General features: G+C 35.5%; 1 protein-coding gene across 4 annotated transcripts in view; it reads left to right on the top strand.

Annotated features, from left to right (window-relative positions):
• Window positions 1–23,936, top strand: part of AGMO (alkylglycerol monooxygenase) — a 363,926-nt gene that overhangs the window by 209,527 nt on the left and 130,463 nt on the right. For 2 of the 4 annotated variants that reach the window (XM_046669021.1, XM_046669019.1), the window contains exons 10-13: window positions 1,069–1,203; window positions 2,749–2,865; window positions 14,594–14,676; window positions 22,995–23,100. In XM_046669021.1, coding sequence (XP_046524977.1) covers window positions 1,069–1,203; window positions 2,749–2,865; window positions 14,594–14,676; window positions 22,995–23,100 — 441 coding nt within the window. Of the gene's footprint in view, window positions 1–1,068; window positions 1,204–2,748; window positions 2,866–4,278; window positions 4,594–14,593; window positions 14,677–22,994; window positions 23,101–23,936 lie in introns of those variants that run through there. The other 2 variants (XM_046669022.1, XM_046669023.1) reach the window with 2 other exon arrangements.

The following is a 23,936-nucleotide window of genomic DNA, read 5'->3' as shown; positions in this document are numbered from 1 at the left end:
CCCGAGATAAGTTTCCATCTAATGTTTCCTTTCTCCTCAAAATCTGCTCCACTAAACTCTACATTGTTCCTAATTGCTTCAGATTCCTTATTGTAATATTTCAAGCAATTTTAAAAACCTTTTTTATAATCTTAGCAACTTAAATTCTTTCAGAGACAGTGAAAATGACAGTGAGACCACAAATTCTGATAGAGTCAAAACTTCTTTCTACATTAATTTATTACTACACTTTTAATAGGGCTCATCTCTAGAGTCTATAGCTGATGCCCAACCTCTAGGACTATTTTTAATCCTATGATGCATTATTATCACATGTATGGCTTATATAGTTAATTATCTTAATGGCTGATATTTATTGAGTACTTATCATGTGTGGGCATATTTTTAACTTCTGTACATTTCAAATGTGTGTTACTTAAAGAATATGGATTCCTGCCCTAAGCCTCTATGCAAACTTTTGACTCAGTAAGCAAACTCTTCCTTTTCCTGTTACAGAAAGTTGGCTATTTATTATTCAGATGCCTGTTATCAGAAATGGCTTTGAACATTTTTCCTTAATTATAGACATGTTTGTCTATAACTCAAAATAGTAAATAAAGGGATATTTTTAATACTTCAAATATTAAGTATTATTTAATATTTAAACAGATGTGCAATATTTGTATGTTTCCACATTCAACCTTAGTACCCATTTAACAAGACTTTAGAAAGGATGTCATTAGACATGGATGGTGAGTACACAGGCAGGTGGTTAATTCCATTGGAAGCAAAGCCTCTTAACTCATTTTTTCTACTTTGTTTATTTTCTAAACAATTACCTTATTTTTTAATTTCAAAATTATAATTTTGTGGAGCCTCAGAAATATGACAAGAAGACATATAAACTTGACACAGAATGCATAGAATGAATTACAATTTGGAATGCAATTGAATATTAATCTACATTAACCAAGTTATGCATAACCTAAATATTACAGAATAATATGTAAATTAAACTGTACTATAAAGTTCATGATTTATTGTATTTAATATTTTTGTTTTAAATAAGCTATATTTTTATTCTTCTAGTTCCACTATTTAATTTACATATGGACTACATTCTGGGCCACACCTGGATTCTTCAATAAGTTTTCTGTCATATTTAAAGGACCAGGATGGAGTCCAGGTAAACCAAGACTTGGACTGAGTGAAGAAATCCCAGAGGTAAATAGAGTTCATGCGTTTCGTGATGGTGAAGATTAGTCTCATATTGTCAGGTCTACAGCCAGCCTGTATATATGTTGACTTCATGCAAATCTGAAAAAAAGATGTTCTCTTAGGCAGATACAGCCCTATGGTGCGTAACTTAATGAGTGGACACCACCTAGGGGCCGATAAGAGGGGTGCCTTCTTCCAGGCAAACACTGCCTCTTACTAGGGTGTATGGTTTGAGGGACAGAGCAACAAAGGCTAGTCTCCAGATCCACTCAAACCCACAGCCGAGAGCTTTTACGTTGCACAGAAACTACACAAATGCCTGTGGCTCAGTCACAGCATCCGAAAACACTAGAGATGGAGGGAGCCTTACAGATGATTCAGTTTCGCCTTCATTTTGTTCATGAAAGACTGAGGTCTCTAATATGGAAGGTCTAAAGTCATACTAAGATGATGTGGTTATTGGATTAGACCATAACTTATTCATTCCATAGTGCAATATTTTTGAGTAGTAGCATTAAATACAAAAATCATGTTAAAAACCAAAAACAAGCAAGTCAGAAATTTAAAACAATGGAAACCAAATGAAAAGTTCAGTTTCAATCTGGAATTCCTCTTATAGAGATGAAAAAGGAATTTCTTCCCAATCATTCAGGCTATATATTGTGATTTCTAATTAAAATAACTGTTACTAAGAGTAAAGTAGAAACAATAGAAAGAGTAAACTAGTATTGATTTCAAAGATGATCATGAGTATAAAAATTAGCCAATATTTTAAGGAAATAAAATTGTGTTTTATTTGAATACTATTTTTTAAAAATATTGATCTAAATAAGGATGTTTTTTCATCCAGTTATGAAAGCTGCTGTGTTGAAACTTCCCAGACTTTCAGTTATGTTCATAATCAGTTATGTAGCAATGAACCAACCCAATATAGGTCAAAGTAGTTTGCTTATTTCAGTTCCAAAGTGTCTATTTAGCTGTAGTCTACTTATTACTTTTTCTTTTTTTTTAATAGATAATTCAAAGTGAATATTTTAAAATCATACTGGTGTCTAAATCTGCATTATAATAATAGAATTATTATATTTCCGGGAAACTATTTGAGAAAAGTTGTTTCCAATAAAACAATATTTCTCTTTTAGGCATGATTATCTACACTACCCAAAATCGCCTTCCATATTTTCTTTTGCTATACTTTCATGTATAATCATGGACATATTTTTGTATTCACATTTTTACACTTCATATTTCGTGTTCAGGGTGGTCATGTTTATCATCAGTATATACTGAGGAATCAATTCTTGCATTGCTCTATATAAGGTACACTAAGTCAGAAATTATAATGCTTCTAAATGAAAAACAAGTTTTCTAACCTATGTATTTTTTCTATTAAAAAAAAAATGAATGTTAGAGACATTTTTGAAAAACAAAAAAGAATAACAAAAGCTTTCCTTTCTTTTGGCATATCTCCTCTTCACTTAGTGTGAATTTCAATGAGAAGCATAAGTCAGGGAGCAATGTAAAGGAAAGGCTTCTTTCTTGTCTTCCTAGGTCACAGGGAAGGAAGTTCCCTTCTCATCACTGGCGTCTCAACTCTTAAAGATATATGCAGTAGTACAGTTTGCTCTGTTGCTAGCATTTTATGAAGACACCTTTGCAGACAAAGCTGTAAGTGGTGTTTATTTTAAGTAGAGTGTGAGAAAATCATCTTTGTCTGAAAATGAAATGTCACTTTGTCTGAAAATGAAAATAAGCTCCCCATATTATGGCTGTGGTTTCTTCTTTTCTGTAATTGTCCACTTTAACTTTGGCAATATCTCACAAACAGACAAATTACTTCTTCTAGACTATTAAACGTAAACTAATTAATCATAGCCAAAGTGTTCCTGTATAGAACGTCCATCAAATGGTATGCTATGGATATTGACTTGGCTTTGAGGAGGCAGAAAAAAGCCTTCCCTGAGGATTTTTAATTATAAACCAGTTTTCACTCAGATACAGTTCCAGGATTTATACTAATCATTGATTTGTAAATCTAAGAATATAGTTTCAAGTGGTCTCAGATAAGGGTCCTTGTGTCTAACAGATCCATGTTCAAATCGTGCTTGGAGCAATTCCCTTAAACCCAAGTCTCAGAATATTCCCACAGATAGTGTCCCAATGAACTCAGAGTTTAAAAGCACAGAAACACAGTAGAAGAAAGCCAAGAAGCAAAGCATTAGCAGAAACAACAAACAACAGAATCAAATCCTCAGAAACAACAGGTTTTGGAAATTAAAGTAACTAAAAGATAAATTAAGTAAATTTAAGTTTGAAGAAGGAGAAGATGAAATTAAAAGGAAATGAAAAACCAAGAAAGAAGGGACTATCAAAAATGATGAGGCACATCTAGAAATAATCAAATTAAACTTTTAGAGCACAAAGGTATGATAACAGACCTGAGAAAGTCAGTGACTTAAATAGCAGTTTAAACACAACTGAAGAGAGAAATAATACATTGAAAGCTAGAGTCAAAAAAGTAAGTTATCTTCAAACATAAAGAAAACTATGAAAAAATACAAAAAAAATGCAAGAATCCAGAAAAATATGTAAATGAATACAAATAGGATTAGTAGACGGTGAACGCAGGCAATATGAATTACGTTTTCAAAGAGCAGTTCTGTTCTATTGACAGATATCAATCCATCCATAAAAATTCCATAAGTAATAGAAATTAATAAATAATATGTGCAGAAAAATGGGGCTACTATAGGGTTATTTTTAATAATTTTAATGTATAAATCTCATGAAATTATTTTTAATAATTAGATACCATTTTAATAATCCTGATATAGTAATTGCAGTGGGTCAATCACAAATATTTCACATGACTTATGCAGTGAATTACAAGAAGGAATTCTACCTGAAGCAGGTTACTGAGTGTGTTAAGCAGGAATTCCGGTGGTATGTGACAGATATTCAACCCAAAGTGAATTTATTAACTCATTTAACTGAAAAGTCTGGAGCTATTTCTTCTTCAGGCAGTGCTGGATCCAATGAGTCAAATAATGCCAACAGGAACCTTCTCCTTCTTTCTTACAGCTATGCTTTTCTCAGTGCAGATTCTCCTACAGACTCCAGCTTTCGTGGTGGCGGGATGGCTACCAGCAATTCTAGCTTTAAATCCTACTGTACAAAGATCCCCGGAAGTGAACGTTCCAAACTGGAGTCTGTTGTTATGATTTATTCATCTGGGTATCCTTAACCAATCAATGTGGTCAGGCGTGGATCTTAGACCATTAATCTGTGAATGGGAGGACAGGGTCAGCTCCACAGGATCCTCATGGTCTGAGAGGAGGAAAAGATGTCTTGAAAGAAAAAACTGAGAAGACAGTATATGGAAAAAGGAAAATAGATCTGAGTAGACAAAAATAACAAATGTTAGATCCATATAAATCTTTCTTACTCATAAATATGTGATTTGAACTTGTTTTCAAAAAATATTTTTAAACACATAAAATGCATGGTAACATATAAAACTTCCTGCAAGATACCCTTTTATTTGAAGTATGTATAGCATGAGTGCCTATTAGATATCTTCTGCTCTGAGAAACAGAATATCCAATTAAATGTGGCTTAAACATAACTGGAAATTCAGAGGCAAGTGTTTTCAGGATTGATGAGTTCAGCAGTTCAAAGACGTAGAGCTTCCAAAAAGGCTTCTCTACAGTTTTCCTGGCTTTCCTCATCGTAAGGTAATTACAGCAACTGTAGGCATCCTGTCTTCACAGACTGTTAGCAAAGGCAGCAAATTCAATTCTCCTAGAGCATCTTGTAAATTTCATTTCATTAAGAAGGAGGAAGAGAAGTCCCAGAATATTTCCCAGCAAACGTCCTTTCATGTCTCATTGTTCAGGACTAATTCTCATGCCCACACTGAACCAATAACTAACACTAAGTCATGAATTAACCATGAATGAATTATACCAAGCATGATTCATACCCTGGGGATAAAGAGTTCACTTTCCGCCTGAACATATGCCTTCCCTTTACCTGGACAAATAAGCACAGTGTTAGCACAGAAGAAATGGGGGTATTTTCTGGTTAGGTAACGAAGAGTGTGTGCCACAGTGTGTCCTGCTAAATAAAATAAGTTTACAGAAAATTATTATAGAAGTTACTGCATAATATATTAAAGAAAGCCATTTTAATTTTTGACATTATTTAAAGACCTTCATGATTGGTGTTGCCCATATGTATTTGGGGATTTTGCATTTAAAATTAATAATCAAACATCGCTACAAATAGTGACCCCAATTTTGAACAATAGACAAGTTCATGTGTGCTCTCTGTCCACATACAATTTTTTTAAAAGCTTCAGGAAAATATGTAAAGGACTTTCCTGATTACGGCAGAAAACAATGATTTAAATTCTAGTTTCCATTTTATGAAGTGAAACTAAGAAATGGGATATGATGTGACCAGAAATGTTTTGAGAATATGATGGTAGGAAATATACTGGCTTATTGTTTGCTCTCTCATGTATGTGCTGCAACTAATGAACCACATTGTTCCACATTGTACTAGGTTCATTTTCCTTTAGCTTCAAAAGAGACAAAATCTGTACCCAGGAATTTATTTCAGGAGCAAAGCTTTCTTAAAAGCAGCATGAACCACGTCACTCTTAACAGTGCATATGTAGACATCAAACTACCATCATGGTTAGGCTTATTAATTGCTTAACCTAAGGCCCTCCTAATGATCTCTTCAAGTATGACATAATTAACCCATCACTGATAACTTTGTTAAACTACTTTGTCTTAATTTGTTCACTTAAATTATGACTAAAATATGCATGCATTAATAGAGTTTAGATAGTTAAATGAGACCAGAAGAAAAGCTGGATCATCTGCATCTGAATATCTTTTAATATACTGATCAACGTTGAGTACACTTTGCGTTATTGAATTTTCTTAGCTGTACTAAATTAAATCCAAAAATAAATTATATTAATTCCTAGAAGCAAAAATGTAAATTTACCCATTTTGATTTTGAAATAGAGGCCCTTAACATTAAATTCACCAAGAGATTTGAATGTCTAGGCCTGTGTGAGTACTTCCTGGGTAAAAATGTAGCCGGGCACAGTGTGTGTATATTAAAAGATATAACTTATGTGACAGTTTTCACAAGATTTTTCTACTGTCATAAAAACTATATGAGGAATTCAACTATATGAGCAACTCATGGAAATATATTGACAAAGAGAAGTATCAAGTGTTGAAATCCTTCCCAAACTAAAATTAGAAGTGGAGACAGCTTCACTCCTGACGTAAATTAATTTTGAAAGGTGCGTTGACTTGTTTACTACCCACAGTTTTCTTTGCTAAAAACATGCTGTGCAACTAAGAAAAAAGGTTGCTTATTTGCAAAATTCTATAGTGCTGTTCTAGCCTCAGGGATGTTTAAAAGCATATGAAGACATTAAAATCCAACGGCAATATTTTTTTTCCAGATTCACTGTAGCCAATAATCACATAGAAAAGTTGTGGCTGACTTGTAATTGGCAACCCTGCTGTGGTCCCACAGCCTTTTCTGTTTATCCATATACCAAAAGTAGATAAATACTTACTTGTTTTATGTGTGCAATTCTGTAGAAATAACTTTAGGAGTCAAAAAAGCAATTTGATGGCCACCACAAAGGTATAAAAGGTACATTCCTTTTTTACTGAAACTTGCAATGCATACATTTAAATAGATAATGTTTAGTTTAGTGATATGACCCACAGACTTTTATGTTGATCTTGGTTTAGTAATGCTTGGGAAATCAATTCCTCAGCTGCCAGGGTCCGCTTCATGGGGTGATATCATGAATACGCATTTGAAATGAAAATATGGACACGCTAGCATGCTTCCAGAGTAAAACTTGCTTTTAAAGTAAAAAGCAATGCTATCCTTTTAAATAATAGACACATTCAAAGCAGTTTGCATATTTAACAGTCATATAATAGAATGTGTAATAAGGTTACTGCAGATTTGTTTTAACACAGACTATTTGATGGTATATTTCAAGTAAATGAGACATCTGAGAATTTCCAATACAAATTCGGAAACAGATTTTTATAGTTTTAAATTCCCTTAGATGCTATACTTAGTAAAACATTATGGGCGCTACAATATTGTAACTAATGCTTTCATGTTGACATGCTTTAATATTGGGGAAAAGAAATCAATATATTTAGCTGTGCTCTCATAACAGACAGCATCACTCGCACAAATTAGATCTAGCCTAGGTCCTAGGTGAAACCTCTCAAGTCAATATACAGTGTGTACTGTTTTCTTCCACTGCAGCCCATTGGGATTTAATTTAATTTCCTATAATATTTAGGTGGTAAGTGAAGTAATATGAAAAAAAGAAATGTGAGTCAAAATGGGCAGCAATTATACCTTAAAGCCATGAAATGAATGTAATAAATGTGTGGTAAAGAAAGGATCTTAACAAAAGCTACCTGTCTGATAAGCATAGACTTCAGGAACTTATAAAATGGATTATTGCGAGTTCCAATGAAAAATATAATTTTTGGCCACTATATTGCAGTATAATAAAGTGGGAAATTATCCATTTAAAGTGTCATTTACATCAAATAATGAAATATTAACTGTGACATTAAATATATCTTCATACTCTTAGTATTGTCATCAAATTTGGTCACTATCAGACTGCTCCCTTAAAATATATCATATAATAATCATAATCAGCTATAAACTGTAATTTGAATTAAGATCTCACTTTGATTTATGAAAAACATGTCAATTTAGCCATTTTAATTCAGCTTTGGAAACTCAAAGTCTGAATGCCCAGTTCTTGGGAGTCATATTTCCTTATTAAAAGTAATCTTCAGGAAAAGGACGTTTGTCTCTCTGTGACTTTTAACATCTCTTCTTTTTATTTTGTATTTTGGGAAATAACTGAAAGCTATATAGCTTACATTTTTACTTGTTTATTAGTGAAAAAGACAAAATTTTTCTGTCAAAAGTATAGAGAAAGTTGGTATACTGATGTCAGTGAGATCTTGAGGCAAATACTGATAATTCAGAGTGGCTTCATTGACTCTTGAAATAGTTCTACTGAACATCCAAGAAAGAAACTATGGCAACACGAGTACCTTCCAGCAACTGGTGTAGGACCTTTCATGCTGAGGTTGCTCAGTCTTGGGCTAATTATTACCCAGTACTGAGGCAAGACCCTTTGGTATTCTCTACCAGATACCCAGTGGATCATGAGGTTGTGCAGTCTGGCTGGTGGGAATATGCACTATGGCAGTCCTGTGTGAGTGCTAGCATTGCAAGCTGTGATCCTTGTCTGGCCTCCAATACTTTCCCCACGTGCGTGACTTGATATACTAGACTTGGAGGGCACCCTCTGCAGGTTTCTAGAGTTCTGTCTATGTAACTGCCTCCTCATTGGTATCTGTCATCCAAACAATAACCTCCTTGGTTTCTCCAAAATTCCAGCTTTATCTCCTCAACTCAGGAAGTTCACCAGGCCTCCCCTGGGTTCTCTCTGTGCTGTGGTCTAGAAACTCTCTCAGGATAATAAGCTTGGTCAATAGTAGAGTCATGTCACTTATATCCCATTTTCCTGGAATCACTGACCTTTGCTGCCTTATGTCCAGTGTCTTGAAAACAAATGTTTCAGACATATTGTTGGTTTTTGGTGTTTCTTTTTTCAAGTGGGAGCATAAACCAGTTCTTGCTTCTCTATCTTGTCAGGTGCACATTCTTTTTTTTTGTTTTTTTTTGAGGAAGATTAGCCCTGAGCTGACATCCGTGCCCATCTTCCTCTACTTTCTATGTGGGATGCCTACCACAGCATGGCTTGACAAGTGGTGCGGAGTCTGCACCCGGGATCCGAACCGGCGAACCCCCCGCCACGGAAGCGGAACATGCGAACTTAACCGCTGCACCACCTGGCGGTCCCTGCACATTCATTTTCTTAATGAGCAGAATCACAGCTTAAAATGTAACTTTAGCACAACTATTCTTGTGTTTACAGTTTTTTAAATGCAGTTTTTTTGCTTTTGTTTCATACAAATTTTTGTAGAAATGCACTAATTCCACAGCAATTCAATGTTTCTGACCTATACATTTATTATAGTTCTTAGCCAATATATTTTCATCTTTGACATATTTATTTTGTTTACTTCTTGTTTGAAATTCTAGAAAATGTTCATTCTAATCATATTCCTTTTTGCACACTTTAATAGTGACCACCTAGGGAGTTCTGGAAATTTGCAAAAAACGAATATAATCAATATTGACAAATTTTTTAAAGAGCAAGATCTTATTTCAAGATACAGTCTTGAGATCCACATAGAATTACAAATTGCGCTAGGTGTCACCTGAGGTTCTGTTCCTGTGTCTGTGTTGTGATGCTGGGAAACATCTTCTAGCCTTAATTTTCAGCATGACAAACCCAGCAGCTCAAGGCATCTGGAAGGTGAAGCCCTCAGAGTCATACAGGTGATGAGGCAGCCCAACATGTGTGCCAGCAAACCCAGTCTGCTGCCTGCCCGTCAGAACTTACAAAGGTTTACGTATCAGGCAATTTCGACTTCATTTTAAAGATGTTTGGGAAGATGAGCATTTTTGAAGCGAAATAATCACTTTAGTAGCTGTTCTCAGACACATTTTAGAGAAACTCCTAAAAATGCACCATGTTGTTATAATAACAAAATCCAGACATTTTCATTTCTAAGTCCTTAGAATAAAATTGTGCAAAATATCAAATCATCTTTAACAATACTTTAACAATGCATAAAGTTAAAAAGAATTTTTATGTAGAAGCATACTAATTATTTTAGAACATAGTAGATGGGGCTGATATCTCCCTTTGTGAGATCTGTTGGGTAAGGAAATATGAAAGGTAGTTGTGTTGACCACTGCGGCTTTTCCATGGAATAATAAGAAGGTGATATGCCCAGTCCGAAAGAAAAAGGCTTTCTTCTTTTTCTCTGTGAGCAAAGGAAGACTCCCACAAGGTCATTGATTGTTTAAGCAAAATTGCATCAAACATGTAATTCTAGAGCTCCTCTGTAGTTAATGTTGCTTCCAGAGTATTTTTTTCCCATCTGTTACTTAAAGAAAGCTTCAGAGAGGTAGAGCTCTTCAGACATATGAATCTGGACAGTGATTCTTGCACTGGAAAACCTATGGAAATAAGGGTTACCAACTGCTTGGGATTTGAAAGATAATTTTAAAGGAGGGAAAAAAATACCTTGCTTAATAAAGCTTTTACAGCTATGACCTTCCTCATGTATCTTTTTTTGACAAAGACTTATAATGCATTCACTGGTTAATTTAGACTAATTCCATTTCAGCACTTTAAGATAGCAATATTTTACATGAAAGATATACTAGTAGTACATGGCATGAAACGGGAGTAAACCCAACAAAAAGTAAAATCTTACTTGTTATGAAAAACTAACAATGTTTCTGTCATTTCACATATCATTTAAAACACAGGAGACTAACGGTTTATACTGGTCAAAGCCTATCAATTCTGTATTTTTCTCCCTTTGGGCTCTAGTGTGGCTGGCCTATGGTCATCTCAGCAGGGAGTAAACTAGTGTGATTTCTGGGGCAAGGATCTTGTCTTTCTTGCTCCCTCTCTTAAACTCACAGTTATCATAGTGCCTAGCACACACTCAACAAATTTTCAAGGAATGAATGTGTAGAAATTAGAGTTTATCAATTGATTATATGCCCTAATTAGCCTATTAAAGAATGCTGTATGGAGAAATTAGACATTCTATAGAAAAATGGACTTTCTAAAGGAAGCGTATGTGTTCTATATTTAATTCCTTCTTACAGTAATCTTAGCTTCCTTTAAACTCAAACACTTTTAGGACAATTCTGATCTTTAAGGAATTAAATATATGAATATTAAAGGATTTAATATTTTACCTATTTAACATTTTGAAACACAATATATTAATATTGTTATTAATAATAAATTACTAAATATTAAAGTATTGAATAATTTAATAGAATTTATTTTTAATTTTTAGGAATTAAAATATTGATGTTATATTAAACATTTAATGTTATAATATGAAATTATTGCTTAATCCAATTAATCATTTAATTTAAATTATTAATATTAAAGGTATGAATATTAAAACACAAATGTAAAATATTCATTCATATGGCCAGTCATTCAATAAACGTATATTAAGTACTGACTATGTGTCAGGCAATGTTCTAGACACTTGGGATGTAACAGTGAATAAAGAAATAAAACCTCTCATGGAACTTAGATTCTAGTGGCAAGAGACAGGCAACAAACAGCTGGAGAATGCACACGCAAACACATGTATAAGTGTGTGGAAGTGATAAGCTGTATGGAGCTCAATACAGCAAAATAAGGTTATAGAGAGTTGTGGAGAAGTACTATTTTATATATGACAGACAAGGATGTGCATTTGAATAGTTACCTGAACGAAATGAAGGAATGAACCAGAAGGATCGATGGGGGAAGTCATTCCAAGTAGAAGGAACAGTAGGTGAAACAGACTTGAGTGGGAAGGATACTTGTTATGTTCAATGAAGAGCAAAATTTCTGACATGGCTTAAGAGTGAAAGACAGAGAGGTTACTAGGGGACAGCATGATAATGGGTGTATGTTATATATAGGCCAGAGTAAGGACTTTGAGCTTTATTCTAGGTGAGATTTGAAGCTCCTGGAGGATTTAGAATGGAAGAGTGATATGACTTATGTTTTAAAAGTAGCCAGACTTTCATCTGCATACTAGGGGTGGCAGGCCATGATAGGTGGACACACAGTTTTAGAAGTGGAGAGACCGTTTAAGAGGGTATGTCAATTGTGGTAGAGACCATGTCGGGATGCAAGAGGGTATTAGTGGTGCCGTTGGTAACACATACCTTTATTCTGGATATATTTCAAATATAATGCTGACATTTACCTCTGATGTATTAGAAGTAAACAGTGAAAGAGTCAAGGATGAGTCACAGGTCTTTTGGCTTGAGCAGTTGAAAAACTGGGGGTGCCATTCTAAGCTGAAGAAAACTGGAGAATGCGTGGTATGGAGGAGGAAATTAAATACAGGGTTTTAGTCATGCTAAGTTTCAGATGCCTATTAGCCGAGTAGAGGCACTGACTAGGCAGCTGGATAGCTGTATTAAGTTGGTTTTCACTCTGACTCCAGTAGCCAGGAAGCAATTTGCAGAAAGAGTTCCTTTTTTGGTCCAGGGATTGTAAATTCCCTAACCAAAATAAAAGGTATATTTTGTCCTATCTCTGCATTTCCTGTGATATTTGGAAGAACTAATGGATCTTTTATTTGTGCTTCTTTGTCTTATTGTAATTAATTAAAATTAGCCCAAGTGCCATTTAGAAAATTAGTATAGCCTGAACATAATAACAATCATATTCATCATGACCACTAATTGACTTTTTACTTTGTGCCAAGCACTCGTCTAAATATGTTATTACAGTCCTTGCCAAACTCGTATTTTATTTCAAACATACCAAACACATAACAGAGCCCTGGAAATGCTTAATAATTTGCCCATGGTTACATGGCTGAGAGGGTCACATAATTCCAAACCCTAATACTTATAGAACACTTAAAATCATGCTATAGTTTTTGGGCACAAATCATCTCTCCCTTCCATAGGAATTTTTCCCTAAAAACTCAAAATGAAGCAAGAATGGTGAAAGAAACATTTTTCTTTAAAGATAAAGTGTTTCTCTTAAGCAAATATTAATCTATTCAAGTATACCTAGTTACTTCTACCACCAAGAAAATATTTTTCGGATTTTTTTTGCTTCACTGTCTGAAAGCAGGCACCACTATATTCCACATATCCAAATAGCGCTCTACTGCTCTCCACTAAAACATTCTGGTGTCCACTATGCTCCCTATCCCATATCTGACCCCTAACACTGTCCCCATATTTCTAAACATTTTTATTCAGATTTTTGACCACTCAGCAATACTCTCCTACTAAACTATTGCTTTGGAGTGTTTAAAATCTCTTGGCAATTCCAGTTGCCATCTTGAGCATGTGGATAGTGAATAGAGAGGTGTTAGAAGTTGGCCGTGAGAGACAGGGCTAATTTATAAGATAGTATGGAGCTGGGGGACTGGATGTGAGCACAATTGCAACTGGGGGTTTCGCTTATGGTTTATAACTTTAGATAGTTGCAATTTGTTTGATGTGTATACTAGTTTATAATGAGTTGAAATTACCTCTAGTTATTTCAGAAAGAAGAAAGAAGAGAAGGAGACTGTTTGCATAAGATTTAGATCACTATTTTAGCCAACCTGTTGTATCACACCTCTGGTCTTCTCATAAAGGTGAAATGTAAACACTATCAGTGAGTAGGGAAATCATTCAGGGGTTGTGTATTCAACTCTTTGCTTTTTCTATCCACTTGCAACCTAAAGCAGTATTCGTCTGTCCTAAACATTAGCTATGTAGTCTCAACTTAGATCTCTTCCCCTGCCCTCTTTAAGCTTTTTGCTCATACGGAGTCTGCCATTGTCACTCTTCGGGGTCAGGAAGGTCTATTTTGAATTCCAGAGGCATCATTTATTTTTGTGTGATGATGGAAAAGTTACTTAATTCTCTGATTCCCAGTTTGTTTGCTTTTTCATATATGAATCAGATTTAATGATACCTGCTCTGCAAGGTTGTTGGGACTATAAAAAAGAATTAAAGTGAATGAAACACATGGCATAGAAGCTAAAAAATAGTAGATGCTCAATACACATTATTATTAAATTTTGACATGTAAACAAAATGCATAACTAATTTATAATTATGACAGAAAAATGTGGTGTTTTTGTTACAAAAATCCAAAAGATAATTTTAACATGTACCTGTGAAGATATAAGTTTCATCAAATATGAGTGTGAGTGTGTGTGTGCAATCTCTTCCATATATGTGTTCACACTCATAAACACATTCTCCTTTAATATTTTCTGTATTAAAGACAGCTTTGGGTTTGAAACCACAAAGAACTGGTGATGTTAAAAATAGCTTTTGGATGTGGTATTTATTCATAAAAATGTAAGTGATTTCTCCACACTTGGGGCACAGGTTTTCCAAAGAATTATGAAAGTCAAAACTTTAAAGGAGAATTTTTAGAAAGGACACATAAGCAAAATATCATTGTGGAATTGTCTAATTCATTCTCCAAGTGTCCAACAAACTAACTAAATGACGTTAGGAAAACCAAAGTGTCCACTGCATATTCAACCTTTTCGAAAAAAGTCAGTGACAAATGATGTAATATAAATAAAATTGGGGGCCGTTTTAATTGTCAGCTTTAAATTCTAATGTTTCTTCTGATAAGTCTCCTACAGGATACATTGGTCTCTGTGTTTGACAGGCACTATCACAGGTCACTCTCCTTCTGAGGGTTTGCTTCATTCTCCTGACCTTGACCTCCATTGGACTACTTCTGGACCAAAGGCAAGAAGTGAAATTCTTTCATTTTATGTAACTTTATAATGTAGTTTTTTATGTGAAACATTGATATTCACCAAATATCTTTTATTAAAAAAATAAAGTGGAAAGTAAAAGTTTGCACCTCCATTTTAAACAAAACAGAGCAGCAGTTTATCTGGTTCTAAACCAAGGGTGCATTTTAAATCTAAGCTTTTAAATGAAATTTAAGTTTTCAAGTATATTAAAGAAAACCTATAAAATATAATGATTGATTTGGCAAAACATAGATCGTAATTCTGCATACATAATAAAATATAAAACACATTTGAGTATTTTTCCTTTGCCATTGAATAGTTCATAATCTATGCCAGAATGTATGTATATTTAAAGTTTATGTCCTTTACCCTCACACAGCATATTATTTAAAGAATCCCGTTTTAAATACTACCCTGGCCAGAAAACACATTCACTTGAGTAATTTTAAATTGCTTTTATGGCAGAAAGAACATACAAAAATATCTACTGGTTATTGCTTAGTATTTATCAATCTTTAATAGTAATACTAATATCAATATTTTTGTACTTAATATGTGCTATGGAATATGTTATTAATCTTTATAACAATGCTCTGAGATAAAAGTTACTATAAAACTCATTTTGCAGATTAAGAAAGTCAGGCGGACGGACAGTAAGAGATTCTACAGAACACAAACCTAAGCAATGTGGCTCCAGAATTCTCATATTATAGACTTTACATGTATTGTAGCTTTGTGAAAAACTGCAAAAAGCTCAGTCATTCTTGAAATCTTATCTTTGTTGTAGCGTAATTGTTGTTCAAGTAGGTAACCAATAACCATTACTTTCAGGAAATTTTATATGTACAATAAGCATACATTTAATTTATATCGAATGTTATGTCACCTTCCTAAGGAATGTTAATGGATGTTCTGGAATAGCGAGAGGTTCTGGAGTTTCTTCAAGATCCGGGTCCAAATGAACTTACTGGTTAACAGAACTGTTTGTAGTCTGCATTCCCTGTAAACATTTGGTAAAGAATGATGCAGCTAGCACGCTTTGCTTAGTCATATGTGAACAAGTAGAATTTTAAACTTATTTCCTTCAATGCTTTAAAAATTGTGCTTATTTTATCATTGAATTTGTGTGGCTCTCTATCCCTACTTTACTAGAAATAAAGTACATACTGAGCCATAAAAAGAGAAAATGGAACAATGGGTTACAGCCATCTGAAATAATTATCCAGATCCAAAGAATCAGGATCATTTTTTAAAGATCACAATTCTATTTGTTGCATACACGTCATAGAATTAGCAATCAGCCAATAGCAATAGTGTAGTTTCATTTTATTTGTCGGGGGAGGGGTGGTGAGGAAGATTGGCCCTGAGCTAACATCTGTTCCCAATCTTCTTTTTTATTTTTTTCCTCCCCAAAGCCCCAACACATAGTTCTATGTCCTAATTGTAAGTCATTCTAGTTCTTCTATGTGGGATGACACCACAGCATGGCTTGATGAGCGGTGTGTAGGTCTACACCCAGGATCCGAACCAAACCCCTGGCCACCAAAAGGGAGCATGGGAACTTAACTGCTATGCCACCAGGCCGGCCCCTAGTTTCATTCTTTAATGAAGATATTTTGTCTCCATGGATACAGACAAACAGGTCAAATAAGCAAAATATCAATTTTTCCATGATATATCCTATGATACATTAACTTATTCTTATTTTATATAATCATATGAAAGTCTAAACTGCCTCTGGCTTTATTCAAGAAATCACAGTGAAATCACAATATCAGTATCATGGCAGAGTTGTTCCCTTTGTCTCCCCTCTAAATTACAACCAGTAGGATATCCCTAGACCAACAAACGACTCGCTGCACAGCACACCAGAAACTGAGAGATCTATACATCTATACAGCGGAAGGTGAGTGGACTGGACCTCCTGGAAGCAGTGGAACCAGGGAAGTAGTGGTGGCAGCTCTTGACACCAGAGGTTCCAGGATCTGTGGGCCATGCCTGTGACCAGAGGCCCTGGAACTAGGGTAGTGCCCATGAATGGAGGCCCCAGGAATCCAGGCAGCCCATGCTCTCGGTGGTGCCAGAAATCATTGCGGCCCACTACCAGGGGTTCCAAGAACCCTGAAGATACCTGTGACCTAGCTCCCTCCTCCTTTCCTGGCAGTGGTGCCTCTGACATCAGCCCTTTCAGCAGCAGAAGCTGCATCCAAGACCCCGATACCCTTAGCAGTAGTGGCAGCACCCTTGACCTGAGTGTACTAGCACGGGAGATCAGAGACTGCAGGAACTACAGCAGGACTCATGGCTCAGCCTCACCCTCTCCCCCAACAGTGGCAGATGATGCTTGCAACATGAGGCTTCAGAAAATGCAGCAGTGCCCAGGACTCAGCCCCTCCCCTACCTCCAGTGGCACTGTCTCCAACATGGGCCCTTCTATCAGAGGGGACCATATCCAAGACCCTGACATGCCCAGCAGTGGCAGGTGGTGCCACAAAGTAAGATTCCAGGAATGACACCAATGCCAAAGACCAGAGGCTGCACGAGCTGGGTAGCACTCGTGGCTCATCTCCTCCCCCTCACCCAGCAGTGGTGGGTGGCACTCACAACCTAAGACTTCAGGAGTTGCAAAGTGCCCATGAACCAGCTCAGTTGGCAGCACCCCAACACTGGCCTGCCAGCAGTGAGGGCTGAATACAAGACCCCAAGTCCCTGGCAAGAGTGGTGGTGTCCATGACCTGAGGTTCCAGGAACCACACAGCCACGGGTAACCAGAGCCTTTGGGAGCCCCAGTGGCACTTGCAACCCTACCCCTACCCCTCAAGCAGAGTTAGTATTGCTCACAACCTCAGCACACCTGACAGTGGTAACGACACTCATGAACTCAGTGCCCCTGGCAGTGGCATTTCCAACACCACCAGATAACACAGGAGCAGCAGCACAGGTGGTGCAGGTGGCAGCAGCACCAGAGCCCATGGAGAGCCAGGTGACAGCAACAGTGGAACCCATGAACCTGGTTGCCCCAGTTGCAGAGGCCCTAAAACTTATCCTTCCTACCTGTAGCAGCAATACCTGCAGACTCAACAAACTTTGGACACGCCAGAAGCACACATAACCCCAACTCCCATCCCACTCTCCCCCTCCCCCACTACAGTTGGGGGACACACAACACAGGCAACACTGGAAATAGTAGAGGTGCTCACAGCATAGTGAATCTGGTGATGACACCAACAAATACAGTGACATCATCATGAGCAGCAAGGCACCAGCAACCTCAGTGGCACAAGCAGCACAAGGAGGGCACTGATGATGCTTCTGGCAGAGGCAGTGGAGGGTGGAAAGTAAAGATCCTCAAATACAAGCGGAAGCAGCTGAGAAGCAAAGCAACCAAAGCCTTACCCAAACAAGAAAGGTGTTTGTTACCACAAGTGCGCCAGCAGAGTAACAACTCATTGAGGACCATTAAGGACTATAGTAACACGGTGGCACAAAAAGAAAATGACAACTCTCCAGAAAACAAACTTGAAGTCAGGGAGGATTGTGATCTAACTGACAGGGAATTTCAACTAGCTGTCATGAAGAAACACAACAAGTTGGAAGAAAACTCAGAAAGACTGTTCAGTGAGTGCAGGAATAAAATTAATGAGCAAAAGGAGTACTTCACCAAAAAGATTGAAATGCTAAAAAAAAAAACCACCCAGAAATTCTGGAGCTGAAGAACACATAAATGAGACAAAGAATAAAGTAGAAAGCATTGGAAATAGAATAGACCATATGGAAGAGAGAATTAGCAAGTTTGAAGATAGAAATCTAGAAATGGTTTTGGTGGGAGAGGAAGGGGAGCTATATCTTACACGATACACAAAAATTAACTCAAAATGGACTAAAGACTTGAATGTATGACCTGAAACAATAAAACTACTAGAGGGGGCCGGCCTGGTGGTGTAACGGTTAAGTGTACATGTTCTGCTTCGGCGGCCAAGGGTTTGCCGGTTTGGATCCCGGATGCAGACATGGCACCACTTGGCATACTATGCTGTGGCAGGCGTGCCACCTATAAAGTAGAGGAAGATGGGCACGGATGTTAGCTCCGGGTCAGTCTTCCTCAGCAAAAAGGAGGAGGATTGACAGCAGTTAGTTCAGGGCTAATCTTCTTCAAAAAAGTTAAATAAATAAAACTACTAGGAGAAAACATAGGAAGTACACTCTTTGATATTGGTCTTAACAGTAACTTTTTGAATGTCGTGTCTCCTCAGGCAAAGGGAACAAAAGAAAAAAATAAACAAATGGGCCTACACCAAACTGAAAACTTCTGCAGGGCAAAGTAAATCATCAACAAAACAAAAAGACAATCTCCCAATTGGGAGAAGATATTTGCATGTCATATATGTGATAAGGGGTTAATATCAAAAAATTTACAAAGAACTCATACAACTCAACTACAAAAAAGCACAAACAACCCAATTAAAAAAAGGGTAAAGTATCTGAACAGACATTTTTCCAAAGAAGATATACAGATGGCCAACATGCACATAAAAGTTGTTCAATCACTAATTATTAGGGAAATTTAAATCAAAACTACAATGAGATATCACCTCGCAACTGTCAGAATGGCTATAATTAAAAGGACAAGAAATAACAAGTCTTTGAGAGAATGTGGAGAAAAGGGAACCCTCATACACTGCTGGTAGGAATGCAAACTGGGGCAACTACTATGGAAAAGACTATGGAGAATTCTCAAAAACTTGAAAATAGAAATACCATATGATCCAGCTATTCCACTTCAGGGTCTTTAACTAAAACACATGAAAACACTAAGTCGAAAAGACATATGTACCCCTATGTTCATTGCAGCATTATTCACAACAGCCAAGACTTAGAAGCAACATAAGTGCCCATCAATGGATGAATGGATAAAGAAGATGTGGTATACACACACACACACACACACACACACACACACACACACACTGGAATACAATTCAGCCATAAAAAAAGATGAAATCTTGCCATTTGTGACAACATGGATGGACCTTGAGGGTATTATGCCAAGGGGAAATAATTCAGATGAAGGAAGACAATTACCATATGGCTGCAGTCATAAGTGGAAGATAAACAAACTAACGAACAAACACATAGATGTAGAGAACAGGTTGGTGGTTCCCAGATGGGAAGAGGTCGAGGGAGGGTGAAAGGGTAAAGGAGCACATGTACAGTGACAGGTAGAAACTAGACTTTTGGTGGTGAAAATGATGCAGTCTGTACAGAAGTCAAAATACAATATGATGTACATCTGAAATTCATATAATGTTATAAACCAAAGTGACTTCAATTTAAAAGAAAAAGTGAATCAAATGTGTTAAAAAATAAAAAAAGAACTCATACTGAAATATAGGTATGTCATTCTAAACCAGCGCAATGGAAGCCAGAAGAGAATGGAATGATGTTTTTAAAGTGCTGAAAGAAAATATCTGCCAACCTAAAATTCTACATCCAGCAAAAATGAAAGTGAAGTAAAGACTATTTTTACAAACTTCTACAGCAAGTTTTACATTTGGTAGTGAAATGTTAAAAATTTCCCTTTAAAGCCAGCCAAGTTAAAATATGCTTATTATTTGGCCTTGTGCTAGAAATAGTGGAGGAAGGATAGAGAAAGAAAAAAAGGCAAAAGGATTTGAAAGAAATTAATAAATTAATTAGATTAATCAATTTAAATTGATTAATATAATTCATGGATTAATTAGAAAATTCAAAGAATCTATATGGAAATTATTCAAATTAATAGATGAATTTAGGAAAATTTTTAGAGAAATTGTCATCAGTTACATTTTTATGTACTAGCAAATAAAATATGCAATAGCATCAAATATATCAAATAGCAAGAAAAAATCATCCTAGAAAAATGAGTACAAAATCTTTAAAAACATTATAAAATTATTGAAATATTGTGAAAAAGAAAGAACTAAATAAGTAGAGAGATAACTATCTTCATAGATTAGAATGCTCAATATTTTAAAAATCGCAATTCTCACCAGATTGATTTACATATTCAATGCCATCTGAATTGAAATTGTAAAAGATTTCTTCATAGAATTTGACAGGCTCTTTCTAAAATATGGAAATGCAAAGGCCCAATAATAGCCAACACAGTCTTGAGGTTTAAAAAAATGGCAGGAGTTGTGCTACTGGCTGTCAAGATTTATTATAACGCTACAATAATTAGACATGTTTTATTGGCACAAAGATTAGAATAGAGAACCTAGAAACAGATCTTTGCATATACAGAGACTTGATTTGTGACAAAGGTGTCCCTGCAGAGCTGTGGGAAAAAGCTGTCTTTTCAATAAATGGTCTTGGAAAAATTGGATTTCCACATAGGAATAAGAAAAATAAACTTGACAAATACTTTACACCATAAAGTTTAATTCTGGGGTCAGGGATTTAAAAGTGAGAGGAAAACTGATACAGATTCCAGCAGATAGCATAGTAACATAGCTCTATAATCTTAGAGTTGGTAAAAATATTAAACGGTACACAAAAATCCCTAATCATAAAGATAAAATTGATGAATTAGACTATAATAGTATTTCAAAAGTCAGTTCTTCAAAAATTGACTCTCATTGAGACAGTAAAAGATAAAACCTCAAGTGGGAAAAGCTAACTGCAAATTTTAGTAGCAAAGACTTTACATCCCAAACGGCTGAAGTTGAAAAGATTGACAACACCAACTGTTGGATGCTCACACACTGAAGAGGGTGGTTTGTACTGTGATACCTAATCTGAAGAACCGTTTGAGAATTTTACTAAATTTGAACACATATATATACATCTATATCCCAGCAGTTCCAGCTTAGGCATACACTCACCAATACACCCAAAGACATGTAAAAGAGTGTTCAAAAAGCATTGCTCATAATAAATGAGTGATGCCAACAAGCCAAAATGTCCTTCACAAGGTGAACGAACTCATGGATATTGGTATATTCACGCAATGGAATACTATGCAGGAGCGAAGGAATGACCTACTGCTACATGCAGCAGCATAACAACAATCTCACTAACAACACTGAATGAAAGATGCTAGCTACAAAAAAGTGCATATGATGTAATCCCATTCATAGGAAGCAGAAAAAAAAGATAAAACTAAAGAATAATGTTTAGGAGCTCATACTAAAGTGGTAAAAATGTAAATTAAAAAACTGCAAGAAAGGGTGTGATTACTGTAAAAATCAGGATAGTGAATCTCTCTGAGATGGAGGGCGGGTGGAAGCATTGAGGAGGTGAGAGGGCTGTGCGGGTGCTCATACTGAGTGGTGGTGACACGATTGTTTATTTGTTGAAAATCATCGAGCTACAGATTTCTCTTTTATATACTTCTCCCTATGTGTGTTTCATTTCACAATATAAACGGTTAAAAGTAAATCATAGGACAGAATTAATAGAAACTAAATGTGTTTTAAAATCGAAATCTTATTTCTGCTTTTTCATCGAAAATTAACCAGATATGAATTTTTGTTAAAAAAAAAGTTACTTATAGTAGTGATAGAACATTATTTTACAAGGGAAAAATGTTGTTAAATTTTTTTTTCACAAATAAATTAATCCTATTACCAGAATGTTAAATGAATATCCTATAAAGCTTATTTTAAGCTGATTAAGTAGCTGTTCATTACTATCATTATAAGACAATTTATAAATGCTTATCTGTATGTGACATTCAACTCTGTTTCAAATACATAAACACACTTATTTCATTTATTTTAGAGTTTGAATTTCAAGGATACCATATATACAGAAAATACTCATCACAAAAGAATTAACAAAGTTCTATATTTATGCTACATATCATATTAGACACAACTACACATTTCCCATGCTACCACTATTTCAGAAATTGACTGTTCATTATTTTAGAGTAGTTAACAAATTTAGTCCTCCTAACAAATCATTTTTTTGAATGAATGGAGTATAAAGGTATTAGTTGAGTGAGGGGAGCCTCATTTACTTTAAATCCTAGAAATTTAGTTGTCTAATATTTTACTTATTAGTTGAAAGTATGCTTCACCCTAACTCATCAATGCTCAAGCTAAGCAATAAATCGATAAAGAACAGATTTTCTTTAAAAGGATGCATTTCATTTCTTGGTTTAATGCCAGTCTTCAAACAACTTCAGAGGCACAAGCTCCTCAAATATATTAAAATACTATTTCTTGGAAATTAAAAGAAATGTGTATCACTATGTTGATTATAACATGTAAACACATGAAGAGCATATTTAAAGCTAATTCACGTTGATGATACTTATTTCAGACCTAAGGCAGCTCTTGTCGAAACTCTCCGTTGCTTGGTGTTCCTAACGCTGTGGAGATTTGGTCATCTGAAGCCTTTCATCCCTTCCTTGTCATTAGCTTTTGAGGTAAGACGTTTGCTATAGCAAGGTTATACATCTATTGCGTATTTAATTCATTCATTCAGCTATGTTTTTGTCTATTTATTTTGTGACTGGTACTCGTGGGAATTTTTTATCTATTCACTTACTTACCAAAACTTCTTAGCTGTGTCACCTTGAGCTGGTTAATATTGTTGAGCCTCAGTTTTCTGGTCTCTAAATTTTGACTGATATCACTAACCTCATAGACTTGGACAAATTACGTTGCAGATGTTTATAAAGAAATTAGGCCGCATATTTGGTTCTCAAAAAAGAGTAGAAGTGATTTTACAAAAAGTTCTTGGTAAAGACTCCGTCATTTGAGATCTTTCCTTTTACGCTGTTAAAGTGAAAATTGTGATTAAGATGTCTTGTCAATCCTACAAGAGGTAATAGTTTTATGGAAATCGTTAATGTCACTGAGACTTTTCTACAGCTGAAAAATATATGTTATAATTTGATCTTCTATGACGATTAAAACTTACCTTCTAAGAACTACATTGAACTTTCGGGTATATATTTATTGTTTCAGATCTTAGACAACTGTTAAAAAATTTTTATTCTCATCACTAATATTATAATGGATATAGTTTTCCTCTTTTAAATTAAGGGTTCTGTTGTTTAACTTTGATGTGGAGCAACCTGCCAGCATCCTCAGAAGGTGCAATACATAACCTTATTTAAGCATGAAGCGTAAATGCTACCATTTCCCCCAGCATCAATGGAAAAACTAAAATAGACACCTTCAGAATTTAGTAATGATTGTGAATTGAAACAATCTCTTTGGAAAATAATTTGATGCTACCATACAAGGCATATAAGTA

The sequence above is a fragment of the Equus quagga genome, chromosome 8 (genome assembly GCF_021613505.1).
Source record: "Equus quagga isolate Etosha38 chromosome 8, UCLA_HA_Equagga_1.0, whole genome shotgun sequence".
NCBI classification, from domain to species: domain Eukaryota; kingdom Metazoa; phylum Chordata; class Mammalia; order Perissodactyla; family Equidae; genus Equus; species Equus quagga.
This window is presented reverse-complemented; position numbering and strand designations above follow the sequence as displayed.